The sequence below is a fragment of the Pituophis catenifer genome, unplaced genomic scaffold (assembly GCF_029215685.1).
Source record: "Pituophis catenifer annectens isolate HBS135680 unplaced genomic scaffold, rPitCat1.0.hap2 SCAF_7, whole genome shotgun sequence".
Taxonomy (NCBI): Eukaryota; Metazoa; Chordata; class Lepidosauria; order Squamata; family Colubridae; genus Pituophis; species Pituophis catenifer.
The window spans coordinates 61423620-61442523 of record NW_027256887.1 but is presented as its reverse complement, the minus strand read 5'-3'; the positions used below and the strand labels follow the sequence as shown (position 1 = coordinate 61442523).

At 40.4% G+C, this 18904-nt stretch overlaps 2 protein-coding genes across 3 annotated transcripts; both read left to right on the top strand.

Moving 5' to 3' along the window:
• The first annotated feature begins 909 nt into the window (after nt 1–909).
• On the top strand, nt 910–2218 carry MIURF (mitochondrial elongation factor 1 upstream open reading frame). Its single transcript, XM_070947477.1, has 2 exons — nt 910–1002; nt 1981–2218. The coding sequence occupies exon 2, from the start codon at nt 2006–2008 to the stop codon at nt 2216–2218; it is 213 nt and encodes a 70-aa protein (XP_070803578.1). The 5' UTR covers nt 910–1002; nt 1981–2005.
• Nucleotides 2219–2309: 91 nt separating this feature from the next.
• MIEF1 (mitochondrial elongation factor 1) lies at nt 2310–9542 on the top strand. Of its 2 annotated transcripts, XM_070947476.1 has the most exons (5): nt 2310–2398; nt 3654–3802; nt 4017–4197; nt 4501–4763; nt 5345–9542. In XM_070947476.1, exons 2-5 carry the CDS (start codon nt 3659–3661, stop codon nt 6149–6151), a joined length of 1395 nt encoding a protein of 464 aa, XP_070803577.1. In that variant the 5' UTR covers nt 2310–2398; nt 3654–3658; the 3' UTR covers nt 6152–9542. The 2 variants fall into 2 exon arrangements, with proteins under 2 accessions (XP_070803577.1, XP_070803576.1); XM_070947475.1 differs by lacking the exon at nt 2310–2398 and having other exon boundaries at nt 3535–3802.
• Nucleotides 9543–18904: the final 9362 nt, after the last annotated feature.

The following is an 18904-nucleotide window of genomic DNA, read 5'->3' as shown; positions in this document are numbered from 1 at the left end:
ATATTTTTTATATACTGAACCTACTAAAGCAGATAATTGGCTCCAATTACAAATCAATAGAAACGTTCCTAAGAAATTCATCGTAATGTTCACCTTGTTTTTATTCCTCTGCAGCTTAAGTCCATCAGATCTATGTTTTTTTGTCCTGTGTGACAACAAACATTAAACCGGACGAACCAACAGTAAACCTGGGAAAGTCCATTTGACTTGGAAAACTCCAGACGACCCCAAGCCATGGCATCAAAGAGGGAAATCCTTGTTATTATTTGAGTAATGTCTGGGTTTGGGGCGTTCAAAAATGGGAATTCCAAGAAGGCGATGCAAAGTCAACTTTGTAAGGTAGAAAACCCTGGTCGGGCAGCTGGGAATGCGGGCGGTTGTATTTTTTACGCCTCTCGAGGGAGAAGTTGAGTGAAATTTCGAACTATCCGGACGACCGCTAGACCAGGGGCCTCCAATCTTAGCAACTTTTAAGACTTGTGGACTTCAACTCCCAGAATTCCTGAGCCAGCGTTTCTGGCTGAGGAACTCTGGGAGTTGAAGTCCACAAGTCTTAAAGTTGCCAAGGTTGGAGGCCCCTGCGCTAGACTGCAGCAAAGACAGAAAAACGCAACCCTTCGCCCGGGTTTTTGCCTCCTTGACCCGGTCATCTGAAACGGACATTCTTCCAGAGGTCTGAGGCATTCCTCCCTCCCTCCCGTCCCAATTGCACACCACCCACACACCGCCTCCCGCTTCTCGCACATCGACGGAGTAGCCGCGGAGACTTTTTTTTGCGGAACCGTTCCTTCCCTTCGGAAGGCAAGATTTCTATGGTAAAAACACCCATGCCCCGGAAGCAAAGGGGCCATATTGTTGCTTGACCCTGGGAACTCTGCCGGTTACGGGAAGAGGCGGGGTTGAGAGCTCTGAAGCGCGGCGGATTCGCTCCGAGGGATCGAAAGTCGAGTCCGTTTCTTTTATTGTCGCCGCCGATTTGACGGATTTCCCGCCCTCTCACGGGTGAGTCGCAGCGCCTCCGAAATCCTTCCACTGGCCCCTCCGCGGCCCTCCTTAGGTTTCCCCCGTGCGTGAGACCCAGTTCGGAGTAGTGAAGAGGGTATTGGTGAAGGAGGAAATGTTTGCTCTCTTTCTAGATTCCCCTGATGGCCTTTCAGCTTCTTTATGAGGCACCTGCCGCTCTTTTTCTTGAGCTCCCTCCTCCTCCTCCTCCTCCTCCTATGGAAGGAGATTTCTACCACAGGATGCTTTGTCATATTACTCGTTTTTGGGGTCTCGCTTGAGGAGTTCATAACCGACTTTGTGGGAAACGTCCGTATATTTTTACAAAGAGGCATCTTATTTCCTTACCGTTGTGGGGAGGTTTAAGTGGAGCCTAGATACTTCTTTAATTGAGGATGGCCCTTCCTCTATGATGGCTAAATTACTACGCATAACACAGGTGTAAAAAAATAAAAAAAACTTTGGGGAGCAAGTCAATGAAACAAAATAGGATTCTGCCCAATGTTGAGCAGTAAAATGCAATACACCACAAGCTTGAGAAGTTGTGATATCTGAGAAAGGAATTGGGACGCATATAAAGACTTGAAACACTTGACTTCACCACTTGAAGTCAAGTGTTTCCTATTAACTAGGTAAAAGCTAAATAGGTCAAGTGTTTACCTATTAAATAGGTAAAAACTAAACTGGTGAACGAAAGATCCTTGTGGGTTTGAAATGAAAGCATTGCAGATTGTGCTGTTGGTCATGTATAAAATTAATCTCCCTATTGTGTACATGAAGGTAATATTTTGTAATGACCACTATTTTCTTTATTAGTTACTACTGTGCTAGTAATAGTACTAGTGCTATGAATTACTGGATTTATTTTAATGACTAGATTTATTTTATTCATTCTTTTAGAATTAATGAAATAACTTAAGTATAAATTCTTTAAAAAAAAAGAGATTACTTCATTTTCTCTGTTTTGTGTGTCTTTAGTTCACTGTTCTTCAACTCGTCCTCCATGGCAACGTGGAGCCGTGAAGCTGTGCTAAATCTTTATCGTGCCCTGTTGCGTCAGGGACGTGGCTTGCGCTACACTGATCGTGATTTCTATCTCAGCTCGATCCGGAAAGAATTTCGCAAGAACCAGCACCTTACGTCCCCAGAAGATAAAGAGCGACATCTTAAAAAGGGCCAGGCTTTTTTGCACAGCCAACTTGGAGGCCTTATTTAGAAAAAAAATTTTTTTTCTTGTCATATATTTCTTTGCTTCCCTTTATTTATTTAGTAATTTGAACTGGACTTCAATATCAGAAGTTTGCTGCAAATCTGTAAAAAACAAATCTCCCAAAGTATCCTACATATATCCCTGGGAGCATTTCTCCTTTCTTTTTGCAGATGCATTAAGCCTCAGGTAAAATATATAGAGAGAATGTAGTTTGCTATTTTAATTATTCATTATTCAGATAAAAAGCTAGCCTGAGTAATTAGAATACTGAGTACTAATCTGAGTAATTGGAAGTTAATTTTTATTTATAGTAATAAAAAAATTCTAGCATGCTTGAAATTGGAATGAAGAATGTACTATGTATGCTAATAATAACTATAAAATTAATGTTTACACTACAGAGGATGGAGAAATTTATATCCAAATTTTATTTCTGTACTGGCAACTCTTACTTTGACTCCCCTTAAATTCTGGAAATCAGTTTGTGCAAGGGGCATCCATTGAAATATCGTTTCATAATTCTACAGTTCTAGTCTACCTGTGTGTGTGTGTTTCATCTAAATGTATTATTTTTTTCTCAGATCTTCACAAACCTTTTTGTGCAAGTATAACTTCTGCATCTACATTTTTTCCTCCTTGACTGTTTGCAATTATGTTTTAGCCACTCCTTTTTCAGAAATTCCCTTTCACCATGAAATCCTTTTTTTTAAATTAGTCTTTGCTACTGGGGAATTCTATTCATAATAGCTCTTAAATTTATTAATGTGAAAGGGTCTTATTCACATGTCAGATATTAACTAATGTGAGTTTTAGTGCTTGGTCTTGAACAAATCTCACTTCAAGTCAACCTTACCCAGCCTGGTATTTTCCAAAGGTGGTTGTTTTGGCTGAACATTTTGGGAAGGTCCCAGGTTAAAACTCTGGTTGTTTATAGTGAACAACCTTTGAATATATTAATGACTGCAATGATCTTATATGCTTCCTTCTTAGATTGCTTCTTTGGAAGAATGACTAATTAAATTGAGGAAGTTGCTTTAATGTTTAGAATAATTTCATATTTAAAAAGCAAACCTGATATAGAATTCAGTTCTAATTGGAGACCATTCTTGGACTATAACCTTATACATGGATTTGTACCACACCCCCAATTTGGCCTTTTCTATATTTTTCTATATACAGTTTGCATTTTAATTTTACGGAAAGTGAAATTTTTAGTATTAGAGTTTGGTTTTAGTTACTGATTTATATTGTATTAAATAGCATTGTGATTATGGTTTTTACAATTGGAATTACAAAACATGTTTTAAGGTGATATATTTAAAATAAATTTAGCTTCAAATATATAATCTTAGTAAAAGTCCATGGAATTAAAACCAAATAAGCACTGAATGGCGATCTAACATTTTGAACAGTATGCTGTTTGGGTTTTTTTCCTATGTAGGAGCAATGGCAGGCGCTGGAGAGCGCAAAGGAAAGAAGGATGACAATGGGATTGGCACGGCTATTGATTTTGTGTTGTCCAATGCTCGACTTGTACTGGGAGTGGGAGGTGCTGCTATGCTGGGGATTGCTACCTTGGCTGTCAAACGGGTAAGAAATGTTTATTTCTGTCAGAAGCATCACAATTAAAATAAGACATACTATATGACATAACATTTAAAATACAAAATACAAGTTTAAAAGAAATAATATAGTTGGTAAAGGAATATCAAGATTTATTGAGGTTGGAAAAAATTCAGTAGGGAATAGAGAAATTAAGTCTTATTAGGTCATATAATCAATATTCTACTTTCACTCTCTGCAGATGTATGACAGAGCAATCAGTGCTCCAGCCAGCCCCACCCATTTAAGCCAGTCAGGAAAGAGAAGCTGGGAGGAACCAAGCTGGCTTGGGTCGTCATCACGATTACTGAACCAAGACATGAAGACAAATCTTAGCCGTTCTCTGCAGACTCTGCCCACAGATGCTTCAGATTTTGAAATAGGTGAGAAATAGTCTAAAGAAAGAATATGCACATTGAACTGACTTTATGCTATATTTAATGTATTAGCATGGCTTTGTAGTTTGTCTCATTTGATTTTTTTTTTTAAATAACAAAAGATGTCTGCTTCTGGATTGTCCCATGGATTTATACTTTCTCCCTTAAACCTTATGCTAAGGCTATTTTGTTTTGTTAAAAAATACATGTTCAGAACAGAATAATTTCAGTGCAGGCAATTTACACAAGCAGTTTGCAGTGAAATATTTGGCTCTTTTTGAGTTTTTCTCTGTTGTATTACTCAAACAGATTCCATCAAATCTATGAAGCATAAATCACCTGCTAAAAGAAGCCAGGTGGAATTGAAAAAATCCCGCCTTCGGATGTCCTTGCAAGAAAAACTGTTTGCTTATTATCGGAGAAAGGTGGCTATCTCTGTAGAAGAACAAATCAAAGCCAAGCAAGCTGCTGTGGATATCTGTGCTGAATTACGCAGTTTCCTCCGTACCAAGTTGCCAGACATGCCTCTGCGCGAGATGTATCTGAGTGGTAGCCTCTGTGATGACTTACAGGTAAATTGAATGGATGAAAAGTTTTAAATGTTCTTCAGCAAGAATAATGTTGGTAGAGATAATTTATCCCACTATCATATTCTTAGGGTTATCTCTTGATTTTTGTGTGTGTCTAACCTGATCTTGTGTAAGAAAAAGAGCCCCTTTTGGGGCCAATATCCACATTTTTGTATTCTGTGTCTTTTCTACATCTGTTCAGCAAAATATATTTTCAAATTATTTAACTACAGTATAGCATATTATTTTTAGACTAGCATATGGTGTCCATATGTGCTACTTTTCTATTGTCATTCAAAATAATACCTATTTATTTTGTAAGTTTGCTGTAGCTGCCTCTATGACTTTAGTATAGCTAAAGAGGATACTGTATTGAACATCACTGATACTACAACTGAAGTGTTCTTAGTATTCCCAGCCTTCCTTCTGGCCTAGCTTTTCCCAACTTGGTGGCCACATTAGTTGGATTATACTCTTTAATTATGAGAATGCAAATGCAAACATTTGGAGAGAGGCAAGTAAGCTAGTTGATAGGACCAGTCCTCCGATGTTTAATGCTTTCTTTTATTTCTCTCTGCTGCTAGGTTGTGACAGCTGATCACATTCAACTTATTGTTCCTCTTGTGCTAGAACAGAATTTATGGTCATGCATTCCGGGTGAAGAAACCATTATGAACATCCCTGGCTTCTGCCTAGTACGTCGGGAAAACCCAGAGTATTTTCCTCGTGGTAGCAGTTATTGGGACCGCTGTGTAGTGGGAGGTTATCTCTCACCTAAGTCTGTTTGTGGTACCTTTGAGAAAGTAGTGGCTGGCTCCATCAATTGGCCAGCAATTGGATCCCTCCTAGATTATGTGATTCGTCCAGTCGCACCCTTAGAATCTCTAACTTTGGAGGTGCAGTATGAACGGGATCGGCACCTTCTGATAGACTTTTTACCATCTGTGACACTAGGTGATTCTGTATTGGTAACCAAGCCACATCGACTGGCCCAATATGATAATCTATGGCGACTCAGCCTTCGGCCAGCAGAAACAGCTCGCCTGCGGGCCTTGGACCAAGATGACTCTGGTTGCCGTTCTTTGTGCCTTAAGATCCTCAAGGCCATATGTAAACTGAACCCAGTTCTGCGTCGTCTTTCTGCCAGCCAGCTTACCAATGTAATATTACACCTGACTCAAGAAGAAACTGATTGGTCACAAGATGCAATAGCTGACCGTTTTCTTCAGGCATTGAGAAAACTGATTGGCTATTTGGAAGAAGGAATTCTTCCGAGTGCTTTAAATCCCAAGGTGAACTTGTTTTCAGAGCTTACTACTGAAGAAGTAGATGAGTTAGGCTATACTCTGTACTGTTCACTTTCAGAACCAGAACTTCTGCTGCAAATGTAATCGCTGCCTTAAGTATGAGTTAGTGTTAGAACTACTTGCCATGATAATTTGACTTCTGAGTGACCTATGCACATCTTGCCCTGGTTATTTTGCAAGTCTGCCTCTGCATTTTTATTGTTATTAACAATAAAAGTGGGGGGCTTTAGATTTCTTGGTGCTACTGGTCTAGTTCCACTACACTCAAGGAATTGAAGGAAGAAGCAACTTTGAAGATCTGCTCAATTTGCCATAATGTTCTTGTTGATGTATCCGCTGCTGGAGTCCCAACATATGCTCTATTTCCTGTAATACTTAATACTTAATACTTTGCTGCAGTGAAAATTCTTACCTCCTATTTCAAAAGTGTAGAATTGTCACTAACAATTTTAAGAACCCCCAAAATATAATAAGGTTTGTTCCTATTGATTGGTGACTATTTCCCCCCTTTTTATTCTGAAAGTTCTTGACAGAAAAGCTTCAAGAAAACTATTCGTAGCAGGATATATATTTGTGAATTCTGTACATTGACTGTATATTGTCTAGAGGAGGGTTTAAAAAAAAAATAGCATGCTGCTTTAATTTATGTGACACTCAGAGAGATGATAACCCCATATTTTGAAAACTGTGCATATTGTCTAGGACTTGCTGCTTTGGAGTCCTTCACTACACAAGCACATACAAGGTCCTCAATACACTCGTTTGAAAAACTGGTAGCAGATTGGTAATTGATGCAGAGGAATGTAAGAAGAGAAATTTCATATTCACTTCTTTTGAAATTGTCCATGTGTTAATTGTTTGAGAAATTAGGAAATATCACTAAGGCACAGATGAGGACACTTGAAATAAAAATTCTTGAATAAGTGCTATGACACTTCAAAAATGTTGTGCCTTAAAATTATAACAAAGAGTAGATAAGGGGTGACTATATGCAAAACTGAAGAGAGCAAATATGCTATACTTGTTATTGATGGTCAGAGATGCCCAGTTTGAATTTGAAGCACCTTTGCCCTCTTCAATTCTGAATACTGCATATCGTTAGTGCTTGAGCTTCAAATTATTGGCTAGCTGGCAAATGTATGGATACTTCCTGAAGGTTTTGTCTATAAACTATTGGGCACAGGCAATTAGAAGAAATGACACTACTGGAGGAACGCAAAATAGTTTTAAGTGAAAAATATATATTATGCTGTTTATATTTAAAGGAGATGGCATATTATATATTTAACCAGTTTGATCCAATTGTATTCAAGAAACTATAAAGCACATTTTCTCCTATGTGGTCTTCCGTACCTAACCTATATAACCCTCTTCTTAATCTCTACTCATTCTTTGAAATGATACAACATTTAGGGAGGAGCTTCAGTAGCTGTATCTCTTGCTTTGCAGATACAAGCATGGCATGGTGAATGTGTAATCTCTTGGGAATATATGGTTTGTTAATGCTGCTATCATCTGGTACTTCTTCCATCTTCCCCCAAGGGAAAAAACAGGAAGTACTCTTAAGAGATGAAACTGTCAAACCTCCATAACAAGTATTGCTACAATACATATGTAATTCTGAGGGTTGCCTTGTTTCACATATCCACTCTCAACATTAAATGGTAGAGTGGATAATGAGATAATTTGCAGATCTTGGGAATTGAACATAAAACTTCCATATTCTTTCTGTTGAAAGTGGTGCTTACTAAGGCTACATATGCTTCAGAACATTTTTGAAAGAAGAGGTTTGGTCCTTGTTTGCACAGAATCACCTGATACTCATTAAAGTAGCCAGTTCTTTTTCAGGATGCTACTTAAAAAGGTGTGTTAATTTTAATGAATGGAATCTGTAAAGCAGTGGCATATTTTGGAAGCCTGGAAAAATGAATTTAATAACACAGAGCTGCTAGTTTTGTTGTGCAAGGCCCAAAATGCTCCTTTAAAGTCACTGTCAAAATATAGCTCTAGGGCTTATGTTAAGATACTCTTCGTAGGCTCCAATTCTGTAGCTATGGAGAGTGCAAAAACTCATATTTTGAGATCAGATTGTCTTTTACAGATGGCATATACTGTGGCAATGGAATCAGTATTAGCCTAATTTAAGTTTGTGTTATAGCCAAAGATGAAGTTGGGTGCCTGGCAATTGTAACCTGGGAAATATTTGTTTTTGGCTTTTTTTAGTGAATAATATAGTTTCCATAATACATTCTTCTCCATTCTCAACCTTCCTACTACATGAGTTGATGAACACCTAGAGCAGGGTGGGTTCTACTTACCTTTACTACCGGTTTCCAATGAGCCTGTGCGTTCTTCGGCACATGCACAGATCACCTATGACGACGTCTGGGTCAGTGGGCAGAGCCTCCCGCTGGTTTTACTACTGGTTCTTGTGAACCGGTCCGAACCAGGGGCAACCCACCACTGCTTCAGAGACATTAAGCAGTTAGAGACTTTGCTATGAGGCCTATTGTTTGCCATCTTTGCTCCATTTTTCCTTTTGTCTCTTAGTCTGCTGTTTGTTTAGAGCAGGAAAGCAAATCATGAGGCAAGAATTAGAAGAATCCAGTATCTTGCATTCCCATTTATCTTACTTTTAAAAATTGCAAAAACCTTTTATTAAATTTTTAAAAATTGTTATAAGGTTGAATATATATTGTATGTAGCTTTAAGCAATTATCCCTGTGACAGTAAGATGCCATTTTGATTTTTATTTCACTTTCATGTCTTTTAACTGTTATTTCCTACAAAGCAATGATGAATTGGGATTTTTTTTCTCTCTGAAATATGTAAAAAAGATTTAAGTCTATTTCATGAAAAGGCTCATAACACAACAAATTGCCACTGCCATCTGTGCAAAATCCAAGCTGAAATAAATGTGTTTACTCTTCCTTTCTGTTGAGGATAATATACCTTGCATTCTATGTGAATGATATTGTGTGAGGCAGCTGTATTTCCTTGGAAAATTCAATTTGAAAACTTAGTATTCTTAAACTTACAAGTATTCACTTAAATTGTATGTGTTAACTTCCTACTGGCAGGTTTAGTTTTCAGCTCTCAGTCTGTAAAACAATCAGAACAAAGATATTGATTCAGTAGTATGAAGTACAACACATGGCCGTTGTTTTAAATCACTGGGAAGTGGGAAGCCAACAACAGCAGCTGATGGTGTCAAGCCAATAGCCCAAGTCTGCTCATCCTGGAATATACCTTAGGTGTCAAACCAATCAGTAGAAACTGCAATTATGATCAGCTAGCTGAATAATAAATTTGTCTTCACTTGGCACTGTTGACTTCCCAGGTTTGATGAAATATTTGGGACATTTGCCCAGGCTGAAATGTATAAGGGTTGGAGGAGAAAATTCTAATGGTCTGTAACAGTGTATAAAAGTTGTAAAATAAAATCCTCCACAACCAATGTGGCTCTTTTTAAATATATGCTGGGGTTTTTTCTATATTATTTATATGAAGAGAAAATACAATCAATCATGTAATTACCTTCTTCATTTACAACACTTAATGATACTAAGAAGAATGTTCTCAAAGTGAACCTTAACCTTTATAATATGTCTAGAACTAAGGATAGAACTGCATCTCTGTACAGTAGTCGTTGACTTACTAACCATTTGTCTAGTGACCATTTGAAGTTATAAAAAGTGGCATAACTTCTTTTCTTATGACTGTTGCAGCATCCCCATGGTCATATGATCAAAATTCAGACAGTTATCAACTGATTCATATTTATGACAGCTGCAGTGTACCAGGGTCATGTGATCACTTTTTCAGCTGTGTGTTGCCGACAGCCGAACTAGACTTTGGGATCCTGTTTCAAATTTATCATGAATATAAAAATTATTTACATCCATCCACATTAATCCTCCTGTAATATTCAATAGAAGAGAATATATGTAGTTGTGGATTCCTCCCAGCATTGGTGGCAACACTACCAATGTTTTCTCTTTTTATTTATTTTATTACTTGATTTAAAGGAAAAATTCAAATCCAGGAACTACCAAGGGGAAAACCACACCTTTACCAACATTGGCAGAGTAAGCTACAATATATATAAACAGGAAGCAAACTTCACACTAACAATGATGATATTACCTAGTCTGGTAATAAAGCATTTGCAAGAAAACAAGCTCACAAAGCACCAAGAACTCAGCTGTAGTGTAGAAGTATATAGACAGTAACAGCACATACAAAATTCAAAGCAGGAAATTTAAAATTGACTAATGTTAAGTGAAGTTCTTTAGCATACAAGCTAAGGCTCTATTTTTTCTGTAATACCAAGCTAAATCAATCCATGTATCTTTATATCTTTTGCTGAAATTCAGAATGAGCTGTTTCATATACATTTACTATCTCTTCAATAAGAGGTAAAAAAGAATTTTCAATCATTCTATTTTCATTTAAAAGAAAGGGCAACGAGTGGGTGAATGTTGAGGAACCTTTTATACTGGCTACTCACTATAAATACCCACTCAGCCACACATGCAATTGCATAGATGCATTTTCTTACTGTTTGAAAAAAATGGTTTTGTTTGTAGTGAGGGTAAATGAATTTTCTCTACATCACTGATGTGCTTTTGTAGATTCTTTTTTTGGAGCACAAATGATAAAACTGAAATAGAATTTGTTAGACTTTTTAATATTTTATTCTAGCACACTTATTGTACAAATCTTTTTTAAATCTGAACACTGCAGACAACTTGTACTGTGTTTCCCCGAAACAAAGACCTTTCCAGATAATATGCCCAATTGGCCTTTTGAGTGCATGTGCTGAAATAAGCCCTCCCCCGAAAATAAGGCCTTTGAAGCACCTGTGTAGCTAGTCCCCGCCATTTCCTTGGGGGGGGGAAACATGCCCCATGTGCCCCACATGCACCTGCCATCCACACGGAACGGCCTTACAGAGGCTGCTCCCACAAACCCTAGCTACCGCATCCCTTCTCTCTTTTTTTTATTTCTTTCTTTATAAACAAAGTATTTATTCACATACAGATCGCGATGGGAGCTTTACACAATATATTAACTTCAGACAAAATATACAAATAAGATATAAAATTATCTTCTTTTTATTCTGTTATTCAACCAAGCATACCATTGGTCCCAGCATTGAAAATATGCGGAGTCCTTTTGATCTCTCAAAATTTTTGTTAACCTATCAGCTTCCGCATATTTAATAATTTTTCCCAAAATCAAATCTTCAGCCGGTAGGTCTTTCCCCTTCCAATATTGAGCAAAACATATTCTTGCTGCAGTTGTGATATATACAATCAGACACCATATATTCGTACCTATCTTATCTGGCCTGATATTTAATAGATAGTATTCTGGTTTCAATTGTAATTTATATCCAGTGATTTCTAATATCCATCCCTGTATAAGTCTCCAAAACTCAATTACCTTGGGGCAGGTCCACCATACGTGAAAATAAGTACCTATCTCCCCACATTTCCAACGGTTTGGAGAGAGTCCTGGAAACATTTTGGATAGTCGGGCAGGAGGGAGATGCCATCTATACACCATCTTATACAAGTTTTCTTTATAAGTGGTTGCCATCAGGAGTTTCAATTGTTTCGTCCATATTTCTTCCCATTTTACCAACTCAATTGAGTAACCAATATTTCTCCCCCAGGCAATCATTGAATCTTTAACAATCTCATCCCCTATCCAGTAATTTATTAAGAGTTTATAAATCTTGGATAACATTCTTTCCTCCTTTCCTAATATAATATTGTCTATTTCTTGCTGGGTCATATCTGCCACCTTGTTCCTTGTCTTTCTTATGTTTAGAGCTGATCTGGGCATAAGACCACCAGTCCAATTCTATTCCCTGAAGGTCTAACTCAGTTCTTGTTTTTAAACGGCCTTGGGCATCCAACAGCTCCCGGTAAGATAGGTGTTTTTCTTTATTATAAAGTGAGCTATTTGTTATAGCTTCTAGTGGGACCAACCAAGACGGGGTCAAGGAGTAGAATTTACCTTTGTTTCAATTAAGATATTCCTTACATAATGGCCTGCAAAGCTCATATATTTTTTAATCTTATCTTGCCAAAGAAAATAGTGCCAACCCTGTTGTAATCCCGAACCTTCCAGAATCAACAACCGTCTTCTTCTCAGCAGGATCCATTCCATTATCCAAACTAAATTTGCAGTCTGATAATAATATTCCCATTTTGGTAAGCCAAATCCCCCTCTTTCTTTCACCTCTTGAAGCATTTTAAGTTTAATTCTGGGCTTTTTATTTTGCCAGATAAATTTAAGGACACATTGATTTAGCTTTTTAAAGAAATTGTTGTCTAGTCTAGCTGGTGCTGTATAAAATAAATATGTCCATTTTGGGAGGATATAGGACCCCTTTTCTTAGTGGCAGCCGCAAAGAGCAGCAGGCCCAGCGATGCGCCTCGCACCTCCCTCCTTACCTCCCGGTAATGGTGTAATGGTCAGAGCAGGCCATCCCACTGTTCACAAAGCAGCTGTTTCGCCGGTGCCGCTCAGGCTGCCACCTCCAACAACTGTGACCACTTTTGCAGCAATAGGTCCAGAGACGCACCCCATGTGTCGCTGGGCCTCCTCATTGCTTCCCATGCAAACAGCACGAGGTGAGGAGGTGAGACGGGGGAAAGGAACATGCCCCTGCCATCCACGTGGAACAGCCTCGAGGAGGCTGCTCCCGCAAACCCTAGCTCCCGCACCTTACTCTTAGTGGCGGATGCAAAAACAGTGGCAGGCCCAGCGACGTGTAAGGCGCACCGCTCTCTTGCCAGCCCTAGCCCTGTCAACCTGGAACTAGAGGGAGGGGGACACCGCTTCGAGCAGTAGCCGATGCAGGCTCTGTCTGCACAACCATGAAGTGGGATCAGCGTGGCTGGTTCTTGCCCGCAGCATTGCTGGCCAGGATTGGGTCAGAGCCACTGCCAGCCTAGATCAGCAGACCAGATTCGATGAGCTGGATGCACCACCACCACTCGGGAGGAAAAGAGAGAGAAGAGGCACTGTGAGAGAGCCCATTTTTCACGTTCTTCTCCTCCTGGGCGGCGGCAGCGCATTCAACTCACTGAATCTGGTCTGATCTCGGCCGGCAAAGGGGAGTGGCAGGTGGGGGTGGCAGGTGGGGCAGGGGAAAAGCAAGATGTGTATTTTACCTGACTTCCAGCTCCGTTGCATTTCTCGCTATTGTGTGCAGGGAAACAAGTTGTACCGTAAAAAAACCCTGATGAGTTCAATTAATTCCAACTTCTTGAACTCGCGAGAATTTTTTTTTTTACGGTACAACTTGTTTCCCTGCACACAATGGTGAGAAACACGATGGATTTGGAAGTCAAGTAATATGCGTGTCTTTCTTCTCCCCCACCCCACCCCTCTCCACCTGCCACCTCCAAATTGCATCCATAAAGGGGGTGGGTGGCTAAGCGAGGGGCAGGAAGCCCTGCCATGCCCGGCGAGGAGGGAGAAGAGACGGCAAGAAGTCCCATCTCGCTCGATGCATCTCGCTTCTCCCCCACCCCACCTTCCACCCCCTCGATAAAGAGACGGTGGGGAAGGGAAGCAGCCAGGCTGCTGTTGCCATTGGGACGCGTGGAGCAAGACGGGCCTCCTCTTGCTGTCTTACTTGACTGCCAGCTCAGTCATGTTTCTCGCTGTTGTGTGCAGGGAAACAACTTGTACCGTAAAAAAACCTCACAAGTTTAATCGATTAATTCCAACTTCTTGAACTTATGAGAAGTTTTTTTTAAGGGTGCAACGTGTTTCCCTGCACCCAACGGTGAGAAATGTGATGGAGCTGGAAATCAGGTAAGATGGCAAGAGGAGGCCCGTCTTGCTCCATGCGCCCCAAAAGAAGACCTCCCCGAAAATAAGACCAAGCGCTTATTTCGGGGTTCAAAAAATATCAGACAGGGTCTTATTTTCGGGGAAACACGGTATTAGCATTTGTTTTTTCAAAACCTGCCCTGATAAAATAAATTGGATATTCAATGCACACCTGTGACTTCTTTAATACATTCTTTATTCTTTTAAGAATCTACTTGATCATAAGTGCCAAATATTTAAAAAATTGCTTCCAAGCATATGAAATATAGATACATACTCTCTCAAACTCAAAATAAAATTTGTTTAAAAAGCTATAGGAATATAATTAAAACTGTTCAGCAACATATATAATAAAACAAACTCATAAATACATTTGGTTACATAACCAGTTGTGTAATATAAACTGCCCCTTCATCACAAAGACACAGCTTTAAAGAGTAAATGTCCCCCCCCCCCTAAATCTCTCTTCTAGGATGGCTGTTCCTAGTCTTTAAAATGTTTGAGGGTTAGTGCTGTCTTAAATTTAGAGATAGGTATTTGGTTTAATTGTATTAGTAGTATAAAACAGCAAAGACTGACTACTGAAAATCATACCTAGGAAGGCCAGCAAATCTAATTGCCATTCTACCTCCATAATCATAAGCACTATATCAAATGAAAAGCCATAACACAGCAATTTCCAATGAATTAGTCAATTAAATAATCATTTTAAACTACTTTCTCTGCCGCAATCTGGGCTGAAGCAGAATTAAACCTGCTCCTTTGTGTTTTCTGAAAGGATTTTATAGGAAGGCTTAATTTCACACCCACACACACCAGCCACTCGATCTACCTCATTTAGGAAACATGGAGGAGGTAGTCAGCAGCAGCAAAACTCAGTATCTTCCAAATGGGATAGGTGAAGGGGAGGGGGGATTCTTGCTCCAGGCTACTTTAAAATAATTTAAAGCCCAGCCATTCAACTCCAGCAAAGGTGGCTTCCTGGAACTTCTTCTCCTTGGCTTTTATTTTGAAATCCAGCACTCCTGGATTTCAAGAGTGCTGGGGAGAAGCAGTGCTGGATTTAAAAAGGCAAGCAGCTTAGTGCTAACAAGAAGTGCCGCTGTGGCTGGGAGGGGCAAGGGGCATGGCCAGGTGTGCAGAGCTGAATCCCAGCACTGAGAGTTGAGTTTCTGAGTTTGTTTCAAAATAACTAAGGTAAAAGGTTGCCCTATTTCAACAAATAAAATTAAGTCTGACCTTTTAAGCAAACAGGGAATTGCTTTTTTGTTAATGAAAAACACAGATACTGGTTTGTCTACCTACTGAATGTTTTCCCCCTTTCTCGTTTTGAGCAATTTATTTCTTCTTTCTATGTCCTATGAAAATGTCACTGTATTAAGGGGAACAAAGAATTTTGTTCTTATTAGTTGTAAAGTCGTGTCCGACCCATCGTGACCCCATGGACAATGTTCCTCCAGGCCTTCCTGTCCTCTACCATCCTCTGCATTAAGCTCACGCCTACTGCTTCAGTGACACCATCCAGCCACCATATTCTCTGTCGTCCCCTTCTTCTTTTGCCCTCAATCTTACCCAGCATTAGGTTCTTCTCCAGTGAGTCCTTCCTTCTCATTAGGTGTCCAGAAATTTGAGTTTCATCTTCAGGATCTGGCCTTCTAAAGTACAGTCAGGGTTGATCTCCTCTAGGACTGACTTGTTTGTTCACCTTACAGTCCAAGGAGGAGGAGTCTCAATTCTTTGGGGCTCAGCCTTTAACAAAGAATTACCAGATGAGAAATACTGGAAACATTACAAATAGGTTTAGCATTTTTTTGACTAGTAATGTAGGTACCAGTATTATCTGGATAAGCAAACTTTTAACCATTTAAAATAACATTTAGCTATTTTTGTATTTCACTTGGATTCTGGGACTAACTAAATTAGGTTTAAAACAGCTCAAGAAAAGCAGATCAAAAACTGAAAAACAAAAGTATTCCTTGGGCATATGCTCAGTTTAGGATTTTATTTCTGGAAACAGAAACAGAATTTATAAACTTTTGTTATGAACAAATATACTTAAATTTTCCCTGATCCTGATCCTGAATGCATTTGTGCAGTCCCATTTTTAGTTTTAGCATAGGGCTTGTAGCCTGGCACGAATGTATGTCACAGCAAAGCTGGGGATGCCAATGGCACATTTCAAATAAGGCACCACCAGAAACAACCAGAAATTTCAGAGGAAAAGCCAGTTCCTTATTATCTCTTCCCATTTTTTAAGTTCCGCTTCAAAAACACAGTGTTGCCCATCTCCTTTCCTACTTAAGTTTATTTTTATTGTTTTTGAACTTCACTATCACTCTTTTCAGCCATCAATTCTTCAATCACTGATCCAGTTAACTCCCTCGAAGACTTGTGAATTTTATTACAAATTAAATATATGGAAATGACAAAGAATTACTCCAGAGGTCATTAGGAAGTTTATTTTGAAGCAGTATCTGGGAAGAATCAGGAAACAAAAGTGGAGGTACATTTGGACATATCTATTTTGAAATTAATATTTTCATTTTAGTGCCATTTTTTTTTACTGATTTTAGGTGCCTGTGTGATAACACAGTACAAAAATATTTTTTTTTCCCACAAGCATTGCAGTCTTATTTTAAGAGGAACATCTGATTTGTGATTTTAAGGTTTGGAAAAATAACTGATTTGGCATGATTTGGATCAGATACTATCTGGAAAACTTTTAAGAGGAAACTTCAAAAAGATCTCAGTAGTTAGTAGTTGGGCATGGAACCACTGATTGGTTCAAATATGGGAAAGGAGTCCTGCAAGGCTGTATACTGTCACCCTGCCTATTTAACTTATATGCAGAGCACATCATGAGAAAGGTGGGGCTAGATGAATCAAAAGTTGGAATTAAGATTGCTGGGAGAAGTATCAACAACCTCAGATATGCAGATGATACCACTCTATGGCAGAAAGCAAAGAGGAACTAAAGAGCCTTTTGATGCAGGTGAAGGAGAGTGCAAAAGTTGGCTTGAAACTCAATATTAAGAAAATGGCAGCCGGCCCTCTCAATCCTGGCAAATAGATGGGGAAAGAAATGGAGGTAGTGACAGATTTTATTTCCCTGGGCTCCAAGATCACTGCAGATGGGAACAGCAGCCAAGAAATTAAAAGACGCTTGCTCCTGGGGAAGAAAGCTATGGCAAACCTAGACAGCATTCTAAAAAGCAGAGACATCACCCTGCCAACAAAAGTGCATATAGTCAAGGGTACGGTTTTCCCAGTTGCAATGTATGGCTGTGAAAGTTGGACCCTAAGGAAGGCTGAGTGTCAAAGAATGGAGGCCTTTGAACTATGGTGCTGGAGAAGGCTCCTGCGAGTCCCTTGGACTGCAAGGCGATCAAACCGGGACAGTCCTAGAGGAGATCAACTGCTCTTTAGAAGCCAGATCCTGAAGATGAAATACAAATACTTTGGCCACCTAATGAGACGGAAGGACTCACTGGAGAAGAGCCTAATGCTGGGAAAGAGTGAGGGCAAAAGAAGGGGACGACAGAAAACAAGGTGCTGGATGGCGTCACCGAAGCAGTCCGCGTGAGCTTAAATGGACTGGGGGGGGATGGTAGAGGACAGGAAGGCCTGGAGGAACGTTGTCCATAGGGTCGCGATGGGTCGGACACAAACAACAACTATCTGAAAAACTTCGAAGAGGAAACTTCAAAAAGATCTCAGTAGTTGGTAGCATATGCTTAATTAATTAGGCACCTGCCCTTTACCAATACGCAGGGAGCAAGGTGCGCCCACTTCTTCTAGCAAACCGCGTCATTTCTCGAGCTCGTAAAGTCCAGGACATTAGGTCCTTTCTAGGTGACGCTGTTCCGCGAAGAAGCCCCTCCCGCCCGGAATAGGCCGTGCCTCCGCCTTTTCCTCAACAGCAGGGCCAGAAAAGCTGCAGACGCTACCCCGCCCTTAAGACAGCCATGAGACATCCGCGAGTGAAAGGGCGGTGGCTGTTCCAATGAGGCACTTGCCTCAATGAGGCGTTTTTCCCCCAGCAGGCTGGGGGGAGGGGATGGAGTTCCCGCGCCTATCACATCAGCCGAAGAGCGTGAAAACGGATGCTGTGGTAAACTCTTTCCCCGACTAAACCCTCTTGGGCGGTGCGTCACAAACGGCTTCCAGCGTAGGATCTCCATGTATGGTGATTCGACCCAGACCAGGCCTGAGGAGTGGTTACTACTTCCAGAACCGATGCTTAGCCTTGCTGCCTTTAGGCGGTTACGCAAAGCTTCCAGCCACCATCTTGCCCCCCACACCCACCCCCTTGAGCGCGGCGGTTAGGGATTAGCGAAGGGCGCAACTCCTCTGCAATCGACACCTCCCCACCAGACTTGGGGGCAATCGGGCATCAATGGCCGCTAATCCCAAATGGCGAAGACAACACGGAGGAAAGACTAAAGAAGGGAGTCTGGCAAAAAGGACGAAGAAGGCTGATCTCCCATTGACATCTAGACAGAAAATGTGGGTAGGAAGAGCAGCATTTTAAGAGAAAACAGCAGAAGCCCCACCCCCACCCCGCGACTCTATTTTTAGTGATCCTGGCCGACCCTGCAAGAGCATTTCCCTTCCCCTCCCCTCAACAATTAAGCACAATCCTTGACGTGCTTTCTTCCCTCGGCCAACAATACTTCACAGGACACGCGAAGCTAACGTTGCCGACCAATCAGGTGCTTCGTGTTCACGTGCTTTCTCAAACTACTGGAATGCAGAATCGGACACCCCCCCCCCGCCCTTGGGCAGCCAATAGGAAAACTAAGCTAGAATTCATTTTTTCACCGTCATGTGTCTGACCTTAATTGAAGCGGCGGCGGTATCCGACGTTATGATTCAACCACTTAGAATAGTCCCTGTAATCCTTCCGCAAATTGTTGAGTAGTATTAATAGAATGCGGGTACGAACCCTCGCGGAGAGTTCGCTTCAACCCCGGCGTCACG

Excerpts from the sequence above, each read along its gene's own strand:
- MIURF (XM_070947477.1), top strand. The coding sequence starts at position 2,006 with ATGGCAACGTGGAGCCGTGAAGCTGTGCTAAATCTTTATCGTGCCCTG.
- MIEF1 (XM_070947475.1), top strand. The coding sequence starts at position 3,626 with ATGCTGTTTGGGTTTTTTTCCTATGTAGGAGCAATGGCAGGCGCTGGA. Across the intron at positions 3,803-4,016 it reads CTACCTTGGCTGTCAAACGG|ATGTATGACAGAGCAATCAG; the intron begins GTAAGAAATGTT and ends CACTCTCTGCAG. Across the intron at positions 4,764-5,344 it reads GCCTCTGTGATGACTTACAG|GTTGTGACAGCTGATCACAT; the intron begins GTAAATTGAATG and ends CTCTGCTGCTAG.